This window comes from Cephus cinctus, unplaced genomic scaffold (assembly GCF_000341935.2).
Source record: "Cephus cinctus unplaced genomic scaffold, Ccin1 Ccin1_scaffold0129, whole genome shotgun sequence".
Lineage (NCBI taxonomy): Eukaryota > Metazoa > Arthropoda > Insecta > Hymenoptera > Cephidae > Cephus > Cephus cinctus.
This window is the reverse complement of record NW_014332862.1, coordinates 1,999,497-2,018,848: the sequence shown is the minus strand read 5'-3', so window position 1 is coordinate 2,018,848 and position 19,352 is coordinate 1,999,497. Positions and strand designations below refer to the sequence as shown.

Below are 19,352 nucleotides of genomic sequence, written 5' to 3'. Positions count from 1 at the left end.
CACCCCCCCTCAAACCGTGCGTTGTGGCTTTTATTGTACGGTCAGTCAAGTCGAGGCCTCTCTCCCTCTCTCTCCCTCTCGCCATCCATTAGCGCTTTTTGATCTATACAATTTTGCCCACCTATACCTGTATACATTGGCATTGAACATATTCACGTCACTCGTACTACGGTTAAAATACCATTGGCGTGGAACGCGGTTAATTGCATTTGATGTATATTAATTTTATTTTTTTAACTGTACGGGGGGGGGGGGCCTCCCTTCTTTCTGCGGTTCCCATACGTTCCTGATGGTATCGCACTGACACACCGGTTCGCGTACTCACCGGCTCACTCCTCTTCGATCTGGTCGGATTTCGAAATTCGATCTTCTCGATGTTCGAAATTCTACGTCATCGTCGATACCATCGAGGATTGGCGTTACTTTATTCTTTTACCTATATAGGCTCGTATAACCACGAGGGCACCTATAGTATTTCGCGTTGACTGTGTAAAACTTTTCTGTTTGTTTTTTTAATGACGTGCAATGCTGTCGATAACAATAGGGCTGGGGAAAGAGAGCAAAAACAGGGGATAAAGGCAATGATAAAAAAAAAAAAAAAATAGTGAAGTCGATGGATTTCACGCGTATACAGTTTTATCGTAGGATTTGTATTACCTAACGTGATCTTTCCTCCCGTACTGTACTACTGTTACTATTTACTCTGAAATACATACGTATGCGGATTAGCTTATACGTGCACGTCACTCTGCACGTGCTCTCCTTAGTGGCTTTGAATGGAACGAAATTAATTTTTCACGGTGAATTAACCCTCAGGAGTTCACAACTGCTGGCGCGTTTCTATGCGGCTATCTAGCCGGTTAGTCTTGTGCGCGTATAGGGTGCTTGGGATGTATATGGTATGTACTTTGTCTTTTATACATATATACTTCGCCTGGTACATGGTACCACCCATATCGGGCGTAACGGCGTATCTGTGCGTGTACGACAGGGGTGGTTTGGGATGCGAGCGACGGATACTAAACCAGGCGCATGTATCAGAGTGGGGTGCTGTGAGCAAAGCTTTAGGAAATTCGGTATCAGGGGCGGAGTTTTCGGGGTGGTTTTCGAGGTTGGCGCGGTGGATCGTCTGGGGTTGCGATGACGTTACGCTGTATCCTAGGCGAAATACTCGTCTTCTAATCTCCAAGGGTTGAGGAAAGCGAAGGGGTGGAATAAAATACGGACGATGGTTAAAGCGAGCCGAGCTATTAGGTAACTTAATAAGTGTTACGGGGGGTTGCTAAGTGTCGGAGAGGATCGAAGGATGTTATTGCATACACACCGAGGGAGCCGGTGGAAAATTGAGAAACGGGGAAAATTTTTTTTTTCAAAATTTGAAAAAAAAAAGTATCAGCTGTTCAGCCCTACAATTAACGATTAAAAATGTCTCCAATGTATTTCTCGTTAAGGGCGGGCTCTCGTGGCTGACTCCCGATTACATAACCTGTCAAGTCGTAACTCTTGAAATTGTTTCTTGACAAATCGAGCGTAACGCTGCAGAGCTCGAAATGCCAAGAAGAACCCAGGGGATTTTACTCGGATTTTACGCGCCGGTTGAGCGTTCTGCCAAACGTCCAAGGGTGGTCCGGTGCGCCGCACGGGGGTTGCCTATTGTATATCTCTAAAGACTCGTGAATGTACGCCTCGTGTCACGTGTGTGAGTACTGGCGCTGACAATTGTATTGGCGAGTGGCCGGGGGGGGTAGCAGTAAAGGGACATAATAGGCTTATAATGACTCGGCTTGTGCCCCCGGGTGCTGCTCTACCATATGTACGTCCCTGTCCGCAATAACGTCCTATTGTACATATACCTATATATATACATTCGGTATATAACAATAATGCGTCCAAATAAAAGCAGTCACAGTTTAATACGGTAATCGATCGAGAATGTTACATTAGAGTTGCGTATTAGACCGTAGTACACTTACGTAACAAGGGTTTAATATCGATATCGACAACGGTCAAGTTTATCGATAAATAATTTTTTGGAAATTTTGTTATTACCCAATAAATTGTATAACACGATTCTCTCGTTGGCTCGGCTGCTATCCCGTCGTTGGTTTGAATTAGCACATCACTCGTGCCCGTTTACACGATAGCGACTGTCGTTTCACGAAGCACCGACTGACGTACTACGATTCCCGTATAAATCATTGCACAAACATCGGTTGGATTTGCCGTGTTTATCCCGATAATACGTACGTATGGAGATGCGCGACGTTATCCGTGAATATTTTTGGAGTCGTCTGTACGATTCGTCCAATACCATCCTGTCGACAGGTTACCGTGTATTTTCGAAAATTCGACGTGGGACATCACGTCTATGGGTATTAAGCGAATCGATAAAACGAATTATCGAATATAATTAATGTCATTGATAACGATCATCGACGAATCGTACCATAGCTTTCTGATTACGTGTCGAGTCATCAAGAGTCCATTTTGATTTTTTTCGAAATATTAACCTCCAAATAACAAAATTTCTCGACGGCTTACTTAACACGGGTATCAGGCTCAATTGGCCGTTGCTGCGTATTCCCTCTCGATGCCTGCCGCTTCGTCGCGAAGGAATCGTCTCGGGACGCGTTAATTGAAACGCAACCTGTGTCCGCACACTTGACGGTAGGACTCGTCTCGCAGTCGGCGACATATGATAATTCGATGTTAATGCGCCTGGAAGGTTCGTCGCTCGTGCATAAGCCACGCAAACCTGTGTCCACATTGTGTACACATGTGGCTGTGCTTAGTCGGTACGGTATCCACGTAGGAGTGAGAGTAACGTAATGTAACGGGTACTGAAAAACAAAATAGAGTCATTCTCCTCTAGATGATCAGGTTTCATAACTCTGTAATCAATAAATCAATACGATTAAATATTGAGTCAATAAGATCAATCGATTGGAAGTAAAGCGTTTGATTAATTATCGATAAAGGTAAGTCAATTAAAAGAAAAAAATAAATAAATCATTCCACTCACTTTTTCGACGTACGACTAAAAATTCGCGGTTGTTAGCGCCGTCTTCTATTTTCATTCTTTGTCTTCCCTTCCTTCTTCTTGTCTTCGTCGTCTCCCTTTATTCCTCTTCCTCGCTCTCGTGCACTCGTACACTAGCGCGCTTGTTCGTTAACACGGTTAGCGTGGAAGCTACGATCTATGTCCAGTGGCGTCCACTGAGCGACATCGCTACGGGAAACAAGATAGAAAAAGGTGAAGACTGAGACGGAACGATGCTGCGAAGATAACCGATGCTCGACCGTTAAAGGCGAGACAAGCCGTATTGGAGCTCGTGTCGTGTCGCTTGGCTCGTTTAATCGCGTCATTAAATTCTCAATTTATCGGCGTGTTGGGATGTACTTTTTTTTTTCGCGCAGGTGCTGCCCTCATCTTCTACTGCGGCTATATCGCGAACCTGTCGAGTGTAACAGATAGTACACGATTGACCATACTTATACCGTTTATGGATGCCCTTTGATCTTGATCCTTCATCTGTTTTCTTCTTTTATACCTCCCCCCCCTCCCTCTCTCTCGTTCTTTTGCTTCCAATTCTGTTGTTCTCGATGCCTGAGAGCTTTATGTGACGCAGCGTAATTTGTCTTTTACACGGCGTGTCAGTAGACCAACAAAAATCCATGGATGAGCTCGTAATGAATTTCCACGGTATTATCATACATATATGTATGTATATAGACTATAAGATCTCTACGCCAATGGGAGTTCTCCTCCGTGGCTATAGAGAGAATGCGCGGGCACTACTAGCACCTGCATTTTATTGCTTCCATTAAAGTTGATTGCTGTAATGTGCTCCCGGTAACAAAGACGGGTTTTTCTTGTAATTGGCCGGCAGTTAACGAATCTACCAGCTACCATTTCAATTCCTTGCTACGCTAGAGCGGCCCCGGCGTCGTCCTCGGCCTCGTCCATACCGAGACTGTCCTCGCGTCATTTTATACGAGTGAGAACGAGACAGATAGATTACTATTGAGACAGGTAGACATACAGCCATGATAAGATATATATATATATATATATACACACACACACACAAATCCATAAAAGGTTATGCCATCAGACAAAATATACTGAATAAGAGAATGGAATATACGAGAGATGATATTCAACCATAGAACTTGACTCCGTTCTATCATTCGTCATCATCATCATGATCATACATGAAAATTCGAATTCACAAATTTGTATTGCTTCCCATGAGGTTGCTCGTGGTAATACATTCCCCAAGCACAAAGACCGGCTTTTCCATGTAATTGACCAGCAGCCATCCGACTCAGCCACCGAGCCGAGTCAGCCATCCAGCCAATCTACCAGCTGCCGTTTCGATTCCTCGTAATGTCAGACTACCCGACGTACACGTTGGATTAGTAGCTTCCCGTCAACCCTACACTTGCCTATGTCGCCTCTATAGAATCTTTGGGTCGATTGGCCTTCCTTGGACTTTTCGTCAATCCAATTCTTCGCTGTTAGCACATCCACCTAAATACTCTACTGCACCTAAGCAGGTACCATCGCCTAACCTAACTCTTCAACCTTCACGCATCTTTCCCATCCGTCCTCTTAGTTACACGGTGCTCGTTCAACTGTCTACCACTCATGAATTCCATGAATCCTATTGGCTTCAACCTTCCCCGGAACTACAGTCGCGGGCTTTATCGCTGCAGAGGAGAATTGCCCGAGACGTCTCTGACCATGTTCCTCGTAATTGGCCACTAATTAACGCCTGAGTTGTCAGTTTACGCCGCACCGTACCTGTGGCGCTGTGTGTCTACTTTGCCCTGTGCTTACCGTCTTACTCGCTTCATGCTCAGACAATAGTCCCGACACTTTTGTTGCGTCTGGCGTGTCACTTTTACGGTGGTAGTAGGTGACGGAGACGGTTAGGTGAAATAAGGGGGAGATAATTAGCAGAAAGAGAGAGACAAAGGTACATTAAAACAAAGTCCACGAGGGTGCCGTGACAGGGGGCTACTCCATCAGGATAATTCCTTCGTTAAATTAGCTGTTGGGAATTTGGGGATGGCGGGGTGGTACTACTGTCCTAGCCGCGATTATATTCACCAAAACAAACGTCCCTCTTTGACGTCACTCCCGCCGCTTTTCCTCAACATTCACCGAAGTTAGGATCATCATCAAAGACTCTCCGAGGTGCAGTTGAGTATTAAAACTGCTCCTCCGCCGGCACTCTCTTTCTTTTTCATCTTCCTTTAACCTTTCCTAATGAAAATACCGTCGTTCCTCCATCCGGCACTTCCTACCTCTGTTTTATTAAGAATTCTTTCTCCGCTGTACCTTTTTCTTTTTCCTCCTTAATCCTGACTCGGTACTACCTTATTCTTGCCTTCAGTCTTACGGGCACACAATGGATATGCCATATGGACTTCTGGACTAACTTCAATTTCGTTAATCTCAATCTCTCTGTACGTCTCTTGTCGTTAGGAGCTTCCTTTGAACGGACACGGAAATTCATTGTTTCCTAATGATCGCGGCGTTTCTGCATTTACACAGTAAACACTTTGTGTTTCTCTTTATTAAATGCGCCTCGTAAATTCACCGAGCGGTAACACGTTATACCCGAGCTATTCCCGTTGTACTATTTCGAGATTTGAGATAGACGGTAGGAGGGCGAGAGGGAGGATTGGCGGTAGGGGGGGGGGGAGAGAGAGAGAGAGAGAAGGATAAAGAGAGTTAAACTAGACATTACAACGTTGCGATCCAAGATCACGAGTTCCACAGTGTATCTATATCACTGTGTACCTACTCTGTGCATCTATGTCGCACAGTTAGACTTTCACGTGTATGGGCATACGTATAGCTTTAGGTTTTAATTCTTATCGGGCATCGGCTATAGAGTGCACCATCTATCGGCTAATCGACTTAACTAACCAACTCAACCATTTCCACGTTAACGAGTTATTATTCCGATCGACTTCAGCAGCACCTGCGAAACTCGTGTCCCTTCGGCGCCTCGCAGAAAGCCCGGTCGGTCGCGCTCGTTTCCACGGGTTATTTTCGTCGGACTGTTTCAAGATGCTCGGCAACGTTTTATATGCCGTACTTTAAGCTCACGGAACCGGGTCTCGTTTATAGCCGCGCAGTGCTGAGCGAGCAGAACGCTTAAAACGTTGCCCGCCCGATCGTCTAACGGGTGATACAGGCGCTCAGGGTCCGGCTAAAGGGATCGTCGGTTCAGCGTAATGGCTTCGAGGGGAAGTATGAAATTTCAGTGTTTTGCATTATTTTGACGATTCTTTTTTTTTTTTTTTTTCTTTTTTTTTTTTTTATAATTGCGCCTTCAGTCTGGTTCACCTATTTTTAAAATCTGTTCGCGTGTATACGCTATCCATCCTCGAGACGAATCGTTCCGATTCCCACAGCGACTAGTTTCCCCGTTTACTTGGCTCGGACATCGGTGACGCGGTTATGCGCAAAGACGCTGAGACGTCGAGACGCTCTGTCGCGTCTTAGCGCGCGTAGAATGCGAAACGGCGCTTAAAGCTAGGCCGAAGTCGAGACAATTATGCTAAAAGTTCGGTACGAAGCTCCGCTTGTAGTTAACATACCGTATACAGTGTTACTTGTTAACTTGCTCTCCCTATAGTCGAGTACACGAGACCCGAGATATACATATTGGCGACTACATATGCAGTCACGTGCATGAATATATTCATGAGAGGAAACATGGCTGCCGAGAGTCTCTCTCTCTCTCTCTCTCTTTCTCTCGTACTTTTGCCCGTTGGGCCAATGTGTCGCTGTTTCTCATTCTCTCACGTTCCGTCTCTCTCGCTCCAGCGTGATTCTCACATAGCTCTGTCTACCTCGCACTCGTTACCATCGCTAGATACTGGTTTCTTCCAATTCTCTCTCGTTCTACGTGCTCCTGCTATTTCTGTCTCTGTCTCTCGCACTCGATCCCGAATACATCTGTCTCTCTCGTACCACCGTAGCGCATTCGACAGAGCAACTTCAAGCCTCTGCGTTGTCCTCGTCTCACTCGTGCATCCTGATACTCGTGTCTCTCTTGCTCTTCACGCGAATATGAATACACCAGTCGACTCTCTCTCCCTCTGATATATCGGACGGGCAGTGAGGAATGCCATCATCATTCGCAATGTGATTCCGACATTTTTTAAATTTCATCGACCAGTTATCGGGATCTGTGCGGAGGAGAGAAATGCTTGGAAAAATTTGCCTATATCAAACCTGGAATTTTCATTCTTCGATGAATCTCTTGTACGTGCTTTAACGTAGTACCTTGTAAACACACGCTTATAATACTAATGGAAAGCTTATGCTGGATCTGCTCGCTTACGGAGCGTGAGAATACATTTTCATTGATATTACTTTAACATACTGCTTCTGGAAATACGTATAAATTATCAAACTGTACGTAATGCCTGAATCGTGTATTACGTTTCGTTCGCATTACTTGATTTCTTATTGGCGAAACATAATAGGTTCAACAAAGGTGTAACAGATGGAATGCGTTCGAGAGACAATGAGGAGCTCGTTCAACGATTCTTCATTCTATACCGAAGCACTCGTCAGAGACAGCAGACTACACTTGGTATTATATACTTCTCGAATAATAAGGTTCTTTGAGATGGAAAAATTCCAAGCTCACCCATATCTACACAGGGTTCGCTCCCAGCGGAATGTATTTTCCGCGGACCGCACCGATGCTGCGCGAGGGTCCAGTTACGGGCAGGCTGTCCTTATCTGGTCGGTGGATGCTGTAGATACATCTCACTCCTAGCAGTGCGTCAGGAATCTGAAGAAGGGAGCATCATCCCTCTCACCATTGGGAGCCTCGGGTTGTACTCCTGTTGGAACCCTCATAACTTCTTCCCTTCGATCCTCTTCTTCACCTCTCTCCCCCCCCCTCTCTCTCTCTCTCTCTCTTTCAATTCACTACCATAAAGCTGTCTCATTCGAGCTCAAGGAACAGACTTGAGGCTCTCGCGTTCCTAACTCTCCTTGGTGCGCTTATGACCGTCTTTTATGTACCTATAGGTATACATCTTATACCGTGTCTTATCTGCTTCGTTCTTAGCTTCTTCTTCCACTATGTTATCGACTGCTCGTGTCACACCCACGTTATTCCCCTTTTTCACTCCGTCTCTCAGCTCTCTCGATCTACCGGCAATTCCTTTCTTTTTTTTTCGTCGTAACACCCTGACCTTGCGTTCAAAATAATCGATTAGTAAGATCATCTTGAAATCATTTATTGAGACTGCATTGAAATAAACTTTGTTTATTAATAACTTTCGTAATCTAAATATATATATATATATATATATATTTCATAAGAGAAGATGCTCGTCTGTTTTATCCTTTATCTATTTCTGATATCGTCTACTGATACTTTTATCGACTCGACGACATCTCCTGCCTCGAATAATTCCTGGCTGTATCGATCGCAAGGAAATTGTTTCCAGGAGACACTAAGAATAACTGTCCAATACTTCCTGAGGAACTATTACCCGATATTATTTTTATCTTTCTCATATCATACGCAACCGGTCATTATCATAGATAACGTAGCTCGTTGATACTCGTCAATATATTATTTACCTTTTACCAGATTGATGTTATCAGCTGTTAATATCGATACGGCATAGAAATCAAATACCTAGGACACACAAGGGAACAGAGCGCTCTGTCGTGCGTCATGCGAGCCCGACACAAATTCCACGTTAGAGGCGCAGCCTCAATGATATCCAAGTTTCAATTTGATTGACGTCACCCTATCAGTTTTATCCTCCACGTGATACATATACAGATATCTCTTTAAGGATCAAAGTCTTTATGCAGGTATGATGACTTTCATCATTTTAAAAAAAAAAAAAAAAAAAAAAAAAAAAAAAAAAATACGTGGAGAAAAAAATTCGTCAGATTTTTTTTCATCGTTCTTGGAATCACTGAAAATGTAAAGCTAATCTAACCTAACCTAGGCGAGTCAACGAAAATTCTAGATATCTTTGTCGAAGGCGTCCATACCTTGGCTATTGGTTTTTTTTTTATTTGAAATTTTGTCAGTTTCTTTATATCCACCGATTTTTTTTTTGAACAGTCTCGCGAAGCCACGTGAATTCGTCCTTGGAAATACGAGGGAGATACAACTCCTTTTCCAAAGGAATCTTTATATTGCCATTCTCCTTCTTCATCATCCGCCATCGTGCTTGTCGGCCGCTCACGGATTCTCCACTACTACTAAGTCTACCTCTAAACGACTTGAGGATCGTAAAGTGAATTGTTCTCGGCGAAATTCAAATCAGCCGTTCCCCTGCCTCCCATTATTTTCTTTATTTCTCTCATCCACCTCGTTCACCGACCACTATGTGTTTTTTGTTTTTGCTTTATCGTTGCCTCTTGCCTCAACCACTTCCCTCTCCTTCTCTCTCCCCCCCCCTCTCTCTCTCTCTCTCTTTCTCACACTACCTCTCATAATTCTTTCGTTTCACTTCACGCTCGAGGGGGTCACGGCTCAAAGCACGCGAACCCAGCGCCAAAGACGCACGCGCGGATAAGCAGATAACCACAAACGTTAGATTTATTAATCATTAACCACGTACATAGATGAATATTCCCGATTGCACCGGTGCAATTTACCTACGCGATCTCGGTGCGGCCGTGCAAAGCATGCGTGGACGTTACAGTCGGACTTTGCCTATCAGCCCATAGTTATCAGACGTTACGCTGCACGCAGTACAGTCAACACCGTAATTCATGACTTCACGGATCCATGAAATTCAAGAAAAAAAATTCACCTTGTAAGCACAAAAAAATAATTAAGGATCGTTTATCTAAAATTTACCTAAAGTCAAAATTACATCGGTTTCTTTTTTTTTTTTCATACTCTTAAAAAAAAATACTTTTTTCCTCTCCTGTCAAGCGAAACTATCGTCGTAAATTAGAAACAAAGCGAATGTAAAATGTATATCCGATAACTGTTACCACCCTGTATATACCCACCACTGTTACCCCATACACGTGTAGTTAAAGCCTACATAGGGTGCAGAACTGGCTACACTTCTGTAACGTACAGGGTGTACCGTATGCCACGTATCTATTTTGACGAGTGGTCGTGACTCAAAATGGAAATAAAACCAGCTTCCTGTGTCGCTGGACCATAATATAGTAACCCTCTGACATCCACGTACACCCTGTATAAAGAAAAACACGTTTACTTCGCGTAGATACACCCGTTATTTATCTTTTTTTTTCTTTTCTCTTTATTTCATTCCCTTTCACGTATTATATTTTCACTTCGAACTAAAATGCCACCGGGTATACCGCCTATACACGTTTTACAATGCCCATGGGACTGTATATGTATTTACGTATGGCTGTACATCGCTACGAGGCACACGTGTATATATACTTATACGGTGGATTCTCAGTCGACCTAACACTTCATACTCTCCTACGTCTACGGAATAGTCAAATAGTTTCACGCCAGAATAATGCTATGATTACGGTCGGCTGTATGCATTGTACATTATGAAACGTAATACGTACACCGCTTCTGTAATTATGAAAGCCAGGCATAAACTCTGCCATTTGCATTTCAAACTACCATTGTAATCCCCAACCTATTCTGCGGATGCGGACTCGTCCGTTTTGTGCTTGTGTGGATTTGTATACGAATATGTAATTTCGTTATTTCACTTCTCAATCGTCTGGCCGTATCTCTCTCTCTCTCTCTTGCTTTCTCTTGTGCCATTAATAGTCGTACAAAACGATCGGGGAAAATTTGTAACGACCACGCCACCCGTTAGATTTTCAGTTTATTATTTCACAGTGAATACTTTGTAATTGACTCTTTTTTTTCCCTGATACTCCTGCTTTCAATTTTTTTCTTTAACGTTTCCAATTTATCGCCCGACGAATTTCTACGTACACGTTGATAATATCAGTGTCGATTACGTCACCCTATATATATATGTTGTATGGTCATTAATTGGCAGCCGTTCGCACGGGTATAACGTACACAGTAGGTGTACAGACAGGACGACCGGTATTCGTTACCGGACTTGCGAACGAAAGAGGAGAAGGCGCCATCTTTCTTTTAGATTTCTCGTCAGTCACGAACCGACCGATCCTTTCGATTCTTGGGAAACTCAGCGTGACGCGTCTTTTCCACGAGGTCTTATAGGAATATATATCTATCGTCATATGTATATAGCGTATTGTACAACACCCATAAAAGTCATACGTCCTTCCTGAACGATTCGCAACCTCTTGATATTACAGGAACAAAAGGGAAGACATCGTAAGAACAAAAAAAAAAAGCACAGAAGACCAAGACCACCATTTCGCAATTAGAAATTTCACGTGAACTTTCTACGTCTAAAATGTGTTTATTATTTTTTTTTTTTAATATAACAAATACTGGATCACGTGCGCACAATTACCAAGCGTAATTGTACGTGATCACTCGTTATCATGAATATTTTTGTTCTCGACTGTCCGCACGATCCACGCTTGAGTTTCTTGATTTTTATATGGATTTTAATAATATTTCCAGTGCACGTGTTAAGTCGTTCGTCTACTTGCTGTTTCAGGACATGTCCGACGTGTGCGTTGGGACCAGTGTGGGGACCATTACGGAACCCGAGTGTTTGGGCCCGTGCGAGCCTGGCACGTCGGTCACACTGGAAGGCATCGTTTGGCACGAGACCGAAGGAGGTGAGGACCTATCACAGACCAAATCAAGACGGCCGGAGTTCATTACTCCGTTGCCGTACTTCGTCACATTATTAACTCCTGATTCTATTGATTCGACCTCCCTAGTGAATTCTCGAGAGCGGTCGAGTAAATAACCTGTCGGCGATACGTCACTTTGCCGGCTGTAAATTCGGTGCGCAATTCTCGTATCGGTTGAAACGATAAATATAAAGAGAGTCAGACAGATGGAGAGAGGGTCGATCTCTTATGCCGTCGGCAACGTTAGTGTCTAATGGACGAACAGTGATACGGCAGAAAGATACAAGAACGAGAAAGAGAAAAAAAAATTTTTTTTTTTACATAATTTTTTTTTAACTACGTACCGATACGCCTATCCCGTATTGTATGCATAAATGGACGATACAGATATACAGGGTGTTATGAAAGCTTTTTTCAGATTAACAAGACCGGGTTTGCGAACGCAAAAGAAATTATCAGGTTATTGAGAAATTCTTGTTTCGCCAAGCACCGCGTTACGTTGCTATAGATTATATCAGAGATCAAGGTCATGGACCGAATCTTATGATCCTTCAGGCACGATATCTGCTAATGTATTGCCCGACTACATTTCTCGTGCACCTCTCCCGGAGCATGATAGCGGTTTTCTTTTTCTCTTTCTATCATCTTCTTCTTCTCTTTTATCTCATTCGATACGCCCTCCCCCCACCAGAGCATCTCAGGATCCTCGCGCACCGTCCACGAGGGGGATAAACTTTTGTCCGTCCTGTACAAGTGCGCCTGGGATTCATATACCTATATCGTCGGTACTCACCGTAGCACAGAATTATGGCCGCAGCCTCCAATACCTCTTCGGTCGAGATTCTACTCTGGGTTCTCCTTTTTGCTAGGACCGAATAAAAGGTCTGTAGGGTCGCTTCGCTCTTCCCCTGAGTTCTCTAACACCCTCGTGCCCTTTCTTGTCTATATCTAAACTTCCTCGTCCTCTGTATACGCCCTGTATATATTTGAATGAGAAATTAATTCGCTCTGTAGGCACTCTGGCTTAAGAACTCTTCTTCCTCGTACCACTCCAGGCACCCTTGTTTCGCGTTAATCTCACTCGCCTCTTACGTCACGATCTTATTTGTTCTGCCGTCCCCTTTGCTTGGCTTACACACACACACACACACACACACACACACACACACACACACACACACACACACACACACACACACACACACACACACACACACACACACACACACACACACACACACACACACACACACACACACACACACACACACACACACACACACACACACACACACACACACACACACACACACACACACACACACACACACACACACACACACACACACACACACACACACACACACACACACACACACACACACACACACACCTTCCGTTAATTTATTATAAGCCGTCTTACGTATTCTTACTGTACGCTTTATAGGCTAGGTCAGGTTAGGTAAGCTTACGTATGATCTGGAAGTTACATATGAGTTTTGTCCAGTTCGCCATGTACAAATATAGAAAATCGATAGTTATATTTAACACGATATATATATATATATGTATATATAGACTATCGGATTATACTTAGCATAAACAGAGTATAAGAATTCTTATCCGTAGCTCAATCCTCGGTATACCGGGTGCTTTGTTTTTAAGATGAATAATATGCATGGGACTCACGCGCTTACTTGTCGAAATAACCAAGAGATAAATTTCTACTGTTTTTACACACACGAGAAACTCCAAAAAAAGAACGATTTAACGGGGAAAAAAAAAAAAAAAAGTCAACCTCAGTACTCATGAATTCTCACTGTATTTCAACATTCCGAGACTATAGCTCGTACTTTATAATTCGTTGCTCGAAACTCGCTTCGTGGCGCACGGTATACAATATGTATATATAGATGTATACAGAAAACATTATACACGTGTTTAACTGCACATTGAGAGTCCAGCAGGCGCAACACGAGTAAGGTAGCTTGTCAGACAGGTATTATATGTAATGCCGAAGTCGTCGTCGGGTTAAAACTACATTGCTATACGTGACTATATCTCTCTCCCTTTTTCTCCTTGCGCATTTCCCTGCACTTCTTCCATTAGATTCAACGAAGACCTCCTTACGCTCTTTTCACTCTCCCTTGCATATGGCGTAAGCCATAAAGGGGGAAGCAGCAAGCATCTTTCGTCCTCGTATCCTTATCTCATACGACTGTCTCCTCGTAGCGTCTATGCACGTCAAAGCCCGGCATTCACGTGATATTCAAATTTGCCGCGCATTAAAACCCATCTACTCGAGTCGGCATTATTCAACGGCGATACTAAAGCTCCGCTGTATCCGCCATGACGGTTGCCCTGTTACCGTCGGCGCGGGGGGCTGTGAGAAAATGGTGAAAAGTTATTCTGTCTAATGGAGGGGCGTAGCCGAGCTTCTAGCCCATAAGTCTTTTTTCTCACGGTTACTCTCTCTCTCTCTCTCTCTCTCTCTCTCTCTTTCTCTCTCTCTCTCTCTCCCTTTCTCGCTTTCTCTCTCTCTCTTGCCCCTGCTACCACAGTCCCACTGCCCTTGCCTTTCTCCGCGCACGCAGCAACGCTTTCTCGGTACTTTGTTTTCGAGCGGTCATTTCGTATTTGCTTCTTCCATTACTCTCGTGCCCTGGGCTTTAAGTAGGAACATTGCTAGGTAACACAGAGGTATAAGGTAACTACGGCTCGTTTTACGAAAGATGACTTTTACGGTCCTCTTTATATCGCCGTATGATTTATTATTTACTAAACGAAATCCCGAACGTGTTCGTTCTCTCAACACGGCGCATGCGCGTTACCTCGCTTTATTGCGGGTATTGATCTTTGTCTGTTACCCGTATCGACTGTTTGTTCAAGCTCTAATTGGATCCCGGTTTCGAGTTTCTTCTGTATCGATCATCGAAGACCGTTCGCTTATTTAAGTGTGGTTACGGTTGGTTCGATCGGCAATAAATATACCGGATATTCAATTCGAATTTCGTTAAGTATTACGTGAGTTCAGAATCGAACCCGAAAGGGACCGTCGTCGAATAAGATCGTCTTCTAAACTTGGGCGTTGATAATGGAATATTTGAGAATCCTCATAAATTCATCGAACCTCAATTGAATAGCCAGCCAATCTGTCGGAACTCTCTTGTCCCACTTGGATTTTATTATTCTTATTGTTTCCCATCCATTCCCCACTCTTCCCCCATTCCCTCACCTTTTTACCTCTGATAATTCACCCCCCTCTCTCTCTCTCTCTCTCTCTCTCTCTCTCTTTATATATTTTTTTCTTTGTCTATCTCATCTCGTCCGCTTCTCAAATTTTCTCTTTCTCTCTCTCACACACACAAGCACCGAACTCCTCCAGCGAACAAAGAAAAGAACTTCAGGGCTGCCCGAGAGGAGAACCTCTGAACGAAAACCCTCTTCTTTCTCCTCTGCCCCCCTCCCCTTCTACTTCTCTCACAATCACAGTACCACTCGTCCCTCGAGTTTCTTCTTCTTCCCTTCTTCGACTCACTACCATCTCTACCATCTCAGGGCATCCATCTCCCAGGCCTCTCTTACTCAAATAAATTAATAAAAATTCCTTTTGCGTCTCGCGGGCTTCAGCGCTGTCTTACACGCAAAGGGGCGCTTAAATGTCGCCGTTAAAACCCGTTCAAAGAAAAATCACCGAACGACTCCTTAGACGTGTATATGCATATATATATATATATATATATATATATATATATATATATATATATATAGTATATAATGTGTATAATATATCATTGAAACATTAACGAACATAGCATTAGCCATTTTCATAGTTATTCTTCCTCCTCCACAATCAGGAGTGACAATCACGGGTCTACTACGGTATTTGGCTGGCCAATAAAATCATCGAAATCCTAAATTGCACTCAGGATAGGATTGTGTGTGTATTAAAGAGGTTTATGCGGGGTGGCTAACTCGGGCAGCCTCGTGAGTGCCACTTCACTACGACCGTTTAACACCCGGCTAATTACTTGGCCTCATCGCCATACAAGAGACTTACCAGCGTATATCTCTATACATATATAGCTATTTCACAGGCCATGACAATTTATGGGAATATTTTGGTTTCCTCGTTTAACGATTATACCCTTGGATGAATACGGCTATCTACTATCTCGCTCAATACTCCCCCCCCCTCCCCACGCTCCCCACCACACCTTGTAACCGGTTTATAACGTACGACTTTACTGTACATTTCGTACTTTCTTGCATTGCTGGAATTGTGAGAATCATTTTATGGCGTAAAAACGAGCTTTCTTATGGCTACGAGCGAAGATAATCATACTTCTGGGCTTTTTTTTTTTTAATTTTTAATCCGCGTTTAACAATGAAAACCGGTGTAATGGTTGGTTATATTTTTTAAATCCTTTTTTATTCTTGTTCATGTTATGTTTATTGTACTGTAGGTTATGCATTATATCAGACATTTTGTATCTTATAGACTGATATGTGCTATATATATCGTATACTTTTTTGCCTACTACATACCGCAGCGTTCGTTTCTCGTTACAAGTCGTTTCAATTCGAATCATTTACGATTGCCATTTCACTCGAAATACCTATCTCGTTTACCAACACAATTTCTATTATAACCTTACCCGTTAGCTATATTCGCGTGTCACTTAAACGTAACGCAGAGTCCAGTTCCATGGCTGCACTATAATTAAGCATGATCATGCGATATACCATCCGGCATTCTGACTCCATTTACAATAGCGCTTATAAACTACAATACAATTCTCTTTAATTCATTCAGTCCATCGAAGGATAGGGTGACGCTCTCAGCTTACCGAGACTAAGAAGCAAAACTGATGAAGAAGCATCCCTTTCGAAGAAAGGGGATGATTTTCCTTAGCCCCACAAAAGATTTCACTCGTGGAATTTCACAGCAGACAAATTTTCGAAATATCCCGTCGTGGTATTTTTACGAACCCAGTGATAAAGATAACATCGAGGGTTGGAGGGTTGGATCGTGGAACGAGAGGTATGGGGATTTTCTATCTAGGGATTTTTATTCATAATCGTACCATCAGTTGGTATGACTGTAGGTCGTAAAAAGACATCTATCTCCTGTCGACCCCTCCTCCTGCCGTCGATGTCAAGATAGTTTAGTCGGATCGCAGACTAGGACCAAGGGAGATGCTGGAGGAGGGAGGGGGTCGACAGGAGAGAAGCCTCGAAGAGGGTGGAGTTGCTGCTTGTTATCGATCTTCCGATATCCAGCTTCCTGTCGGCTCTTGTCTCTTTCTCGAGCATCCTCTTACTTACTACCCCTACTTGCCAACCAACATATCCGAAGGTGCTTACTACCAACCTACGCTTTATTCTCAGATAGGTAAAGTATTAAATGTGGGGGTATACACGGTAACGACATAAATCCCTATGTAGTTATTTGTGTGTATATAATGTAAAAAGCAGATGGAACTATAGAGGAAAAAAGAAACGAGATTTAAAAAGTGCTGGTATAGCAACTTTGAGACATGTGAGTTATAATCCCTAGGGAGTTTTTTTTTTCATACTACAGAAAACGTTATTCCTGGGGACTTTACTCTTAAGCCCTACTAACGTTTATTTGTAAGCTAAGGAAGGAACGTTGTGGCTTATCATTAGCTACACTGGTGCCAGCATAACGGGTACTGCGAAAAAGACTGTGCTAAATTACAATTCACCCGGTATAAGGTATATATAAATCTGTGAAAACTCACCAGTCGCGAGGTATACTCCGTTTCGGTGTTTTCACAATTCAAATAGGAAGTCACGTTTACGAAGAAATGGAATTCTATGACGTCTAAGAGTTTCGACCCACTGGACTTTGAATAGCTAGAAGGATCCGCGCTTCTTGAAAGGGATTGTACGGGAAGGGCAATGGGGTCTTATGGATCGTGACCGTGCTGGTTATGACTATACATACACCCTATGCTATACTCTCTTCACAAAACCGTGGATAAGTCGGTATACCTGCACCATGGCTTCTATAGAGAGGTAGAATAAGGCACCTTTTATACCAAATGAAATTTCCATTTAGATGGGAACTCAACCAGACCTTCATTTTTTTCTCAATCCCTCAACCCCCCGAAATCTTCATTCCAAATCCCGCAGTTAGCCTGAAAAATCTATGCTTTCCAATAAGGCTGTACTTGCCTCGGCGTAACGAGTTAATTATCCCATACGATACGTACGGGCTCACCGCACACAACGCTTTCGGCACCAGGCAAACGTTCTTGGCTGGCTTTTAAAACTCTTTACGTTCGAGACTGTACGCGCGATTGGTCCTCGCGTCATTTTCTTCTTCTTCGTCCTCTCATTCCACTATTCCTTCCCTCCCTTTTTTCTTTTCTTCGCTCTTTCGTTTCGCCCACTTACGAGGCGCAGGGAATTTTTGCGTGGGATTGTACACCATGCTATAAGTCCATAGCAGCCACATAGCCGGGGCTCTTTATTGGAAGCAGGCCCCTCGGCTTGGACTCTTGAGCTGCCTATACGTTCGTACTTCTTCCTCCACAGACGTCCCTCTCTCTCTCTCTCTCCTTCGTATTACTCTGCTTCTCGCTCGTCCCTCTCTCTCTCTCTCCCACTTCTCGACCTCCTCTCTCACTCTTCCAGAACCTCACATCCAGCTCATACTTCATTCCGCGAACGTTCCCCGAGATTTGTTCTCACTCAACGCAGCCTCGGTCTTGCTTCGTCTACTGCACGAGGCCCACGTACATTAAATCTTCCTTATCATTCAGACGCTTTTTCTTCTCTCGCTTGTCATTATTTTTCATAACATTCCGTGCTTCCCTCTCTCTCTCTTAAAATTATCAAATACCTTATTCTATCGTACCCTAAGCTTTTTACAGCCGATACACACAAGTCTTGCTTGATTCCATAGTAATGGCTTCGGAACGGAGATGCTCCAGTGAAGAAGATGAAGAGAATTGACGGATGGACCGAGGTGCTGGAGGTCGTCGTATTAAGGTCCGACCAATTTATCGCTCGGAAAAACACTAAATGCCTCAGCATCGAATCGTTAAAGCTTTTATCTACTTTTCAAAGCTTTTTTCTCTCTCTGCCTCTTTTTCTTAGCTCCTTTAAAAATACCGAAAAGCACGTCCACGGCTTTCGACAATGCTGCACAAATTTTTGCTTATTATTTTTTCTCACCCTCACAGACTGCTCTATCTCTTCGTATCATCGATAGGCTCTTAATCTTCCTATCTCGATCGCGTAGACGTGTCATTAATCGCCGACGTATCTTTTTAATGAGAATAGAAAGTGTCTAGCTATGCCACTCGTATTATCGATGCTTATACGTGGCTTTACGGCCACGCTAGAAAACCCACCTTAAACGTCAGTTTATCGACTTCCCATCGTCACGCTTCGTGTACGCGTTTGCACTGTGTACCTTCGAGTATGATTGACAGGTCGACGCTACCGTGGAAATTACTCCGAGCCGTCGGCCTCACTTCGATGCTCTCTTCAGTTTCCTGTCTTCTCTTTTTCGATCCCCTCTCTCTCTCCCCTGCCCTCCCCCCACCCCCCCCCT

At 43.5% G+C, this 19,352-nt stretch overlaps 1 protein-coding gene across 2 annotated transcripts in view; it reads left to right on the top strand.

The window, feature by feature from the left end:
• The window catches only part of LOC107262871 (zinc finger protein 608), a 42,506-nt gene that overhangs the window by 12,829 nt on the left and 10,325 nt on the right, over positions 1-19,352 (top strand). For both annotated transcript variants that reach the window (XM_015729502.2, XM_015729501.2), the window contains exon 2: positions 11,623-11,746. In XM_015729502.2, coding sequence (XP_015584988.1) covers positions 11,623-11,746 — 124 coding nt within the window. The remainder of the gene's footprint in view (positions 1-11,622; positions 11,747-19,352) is intronic.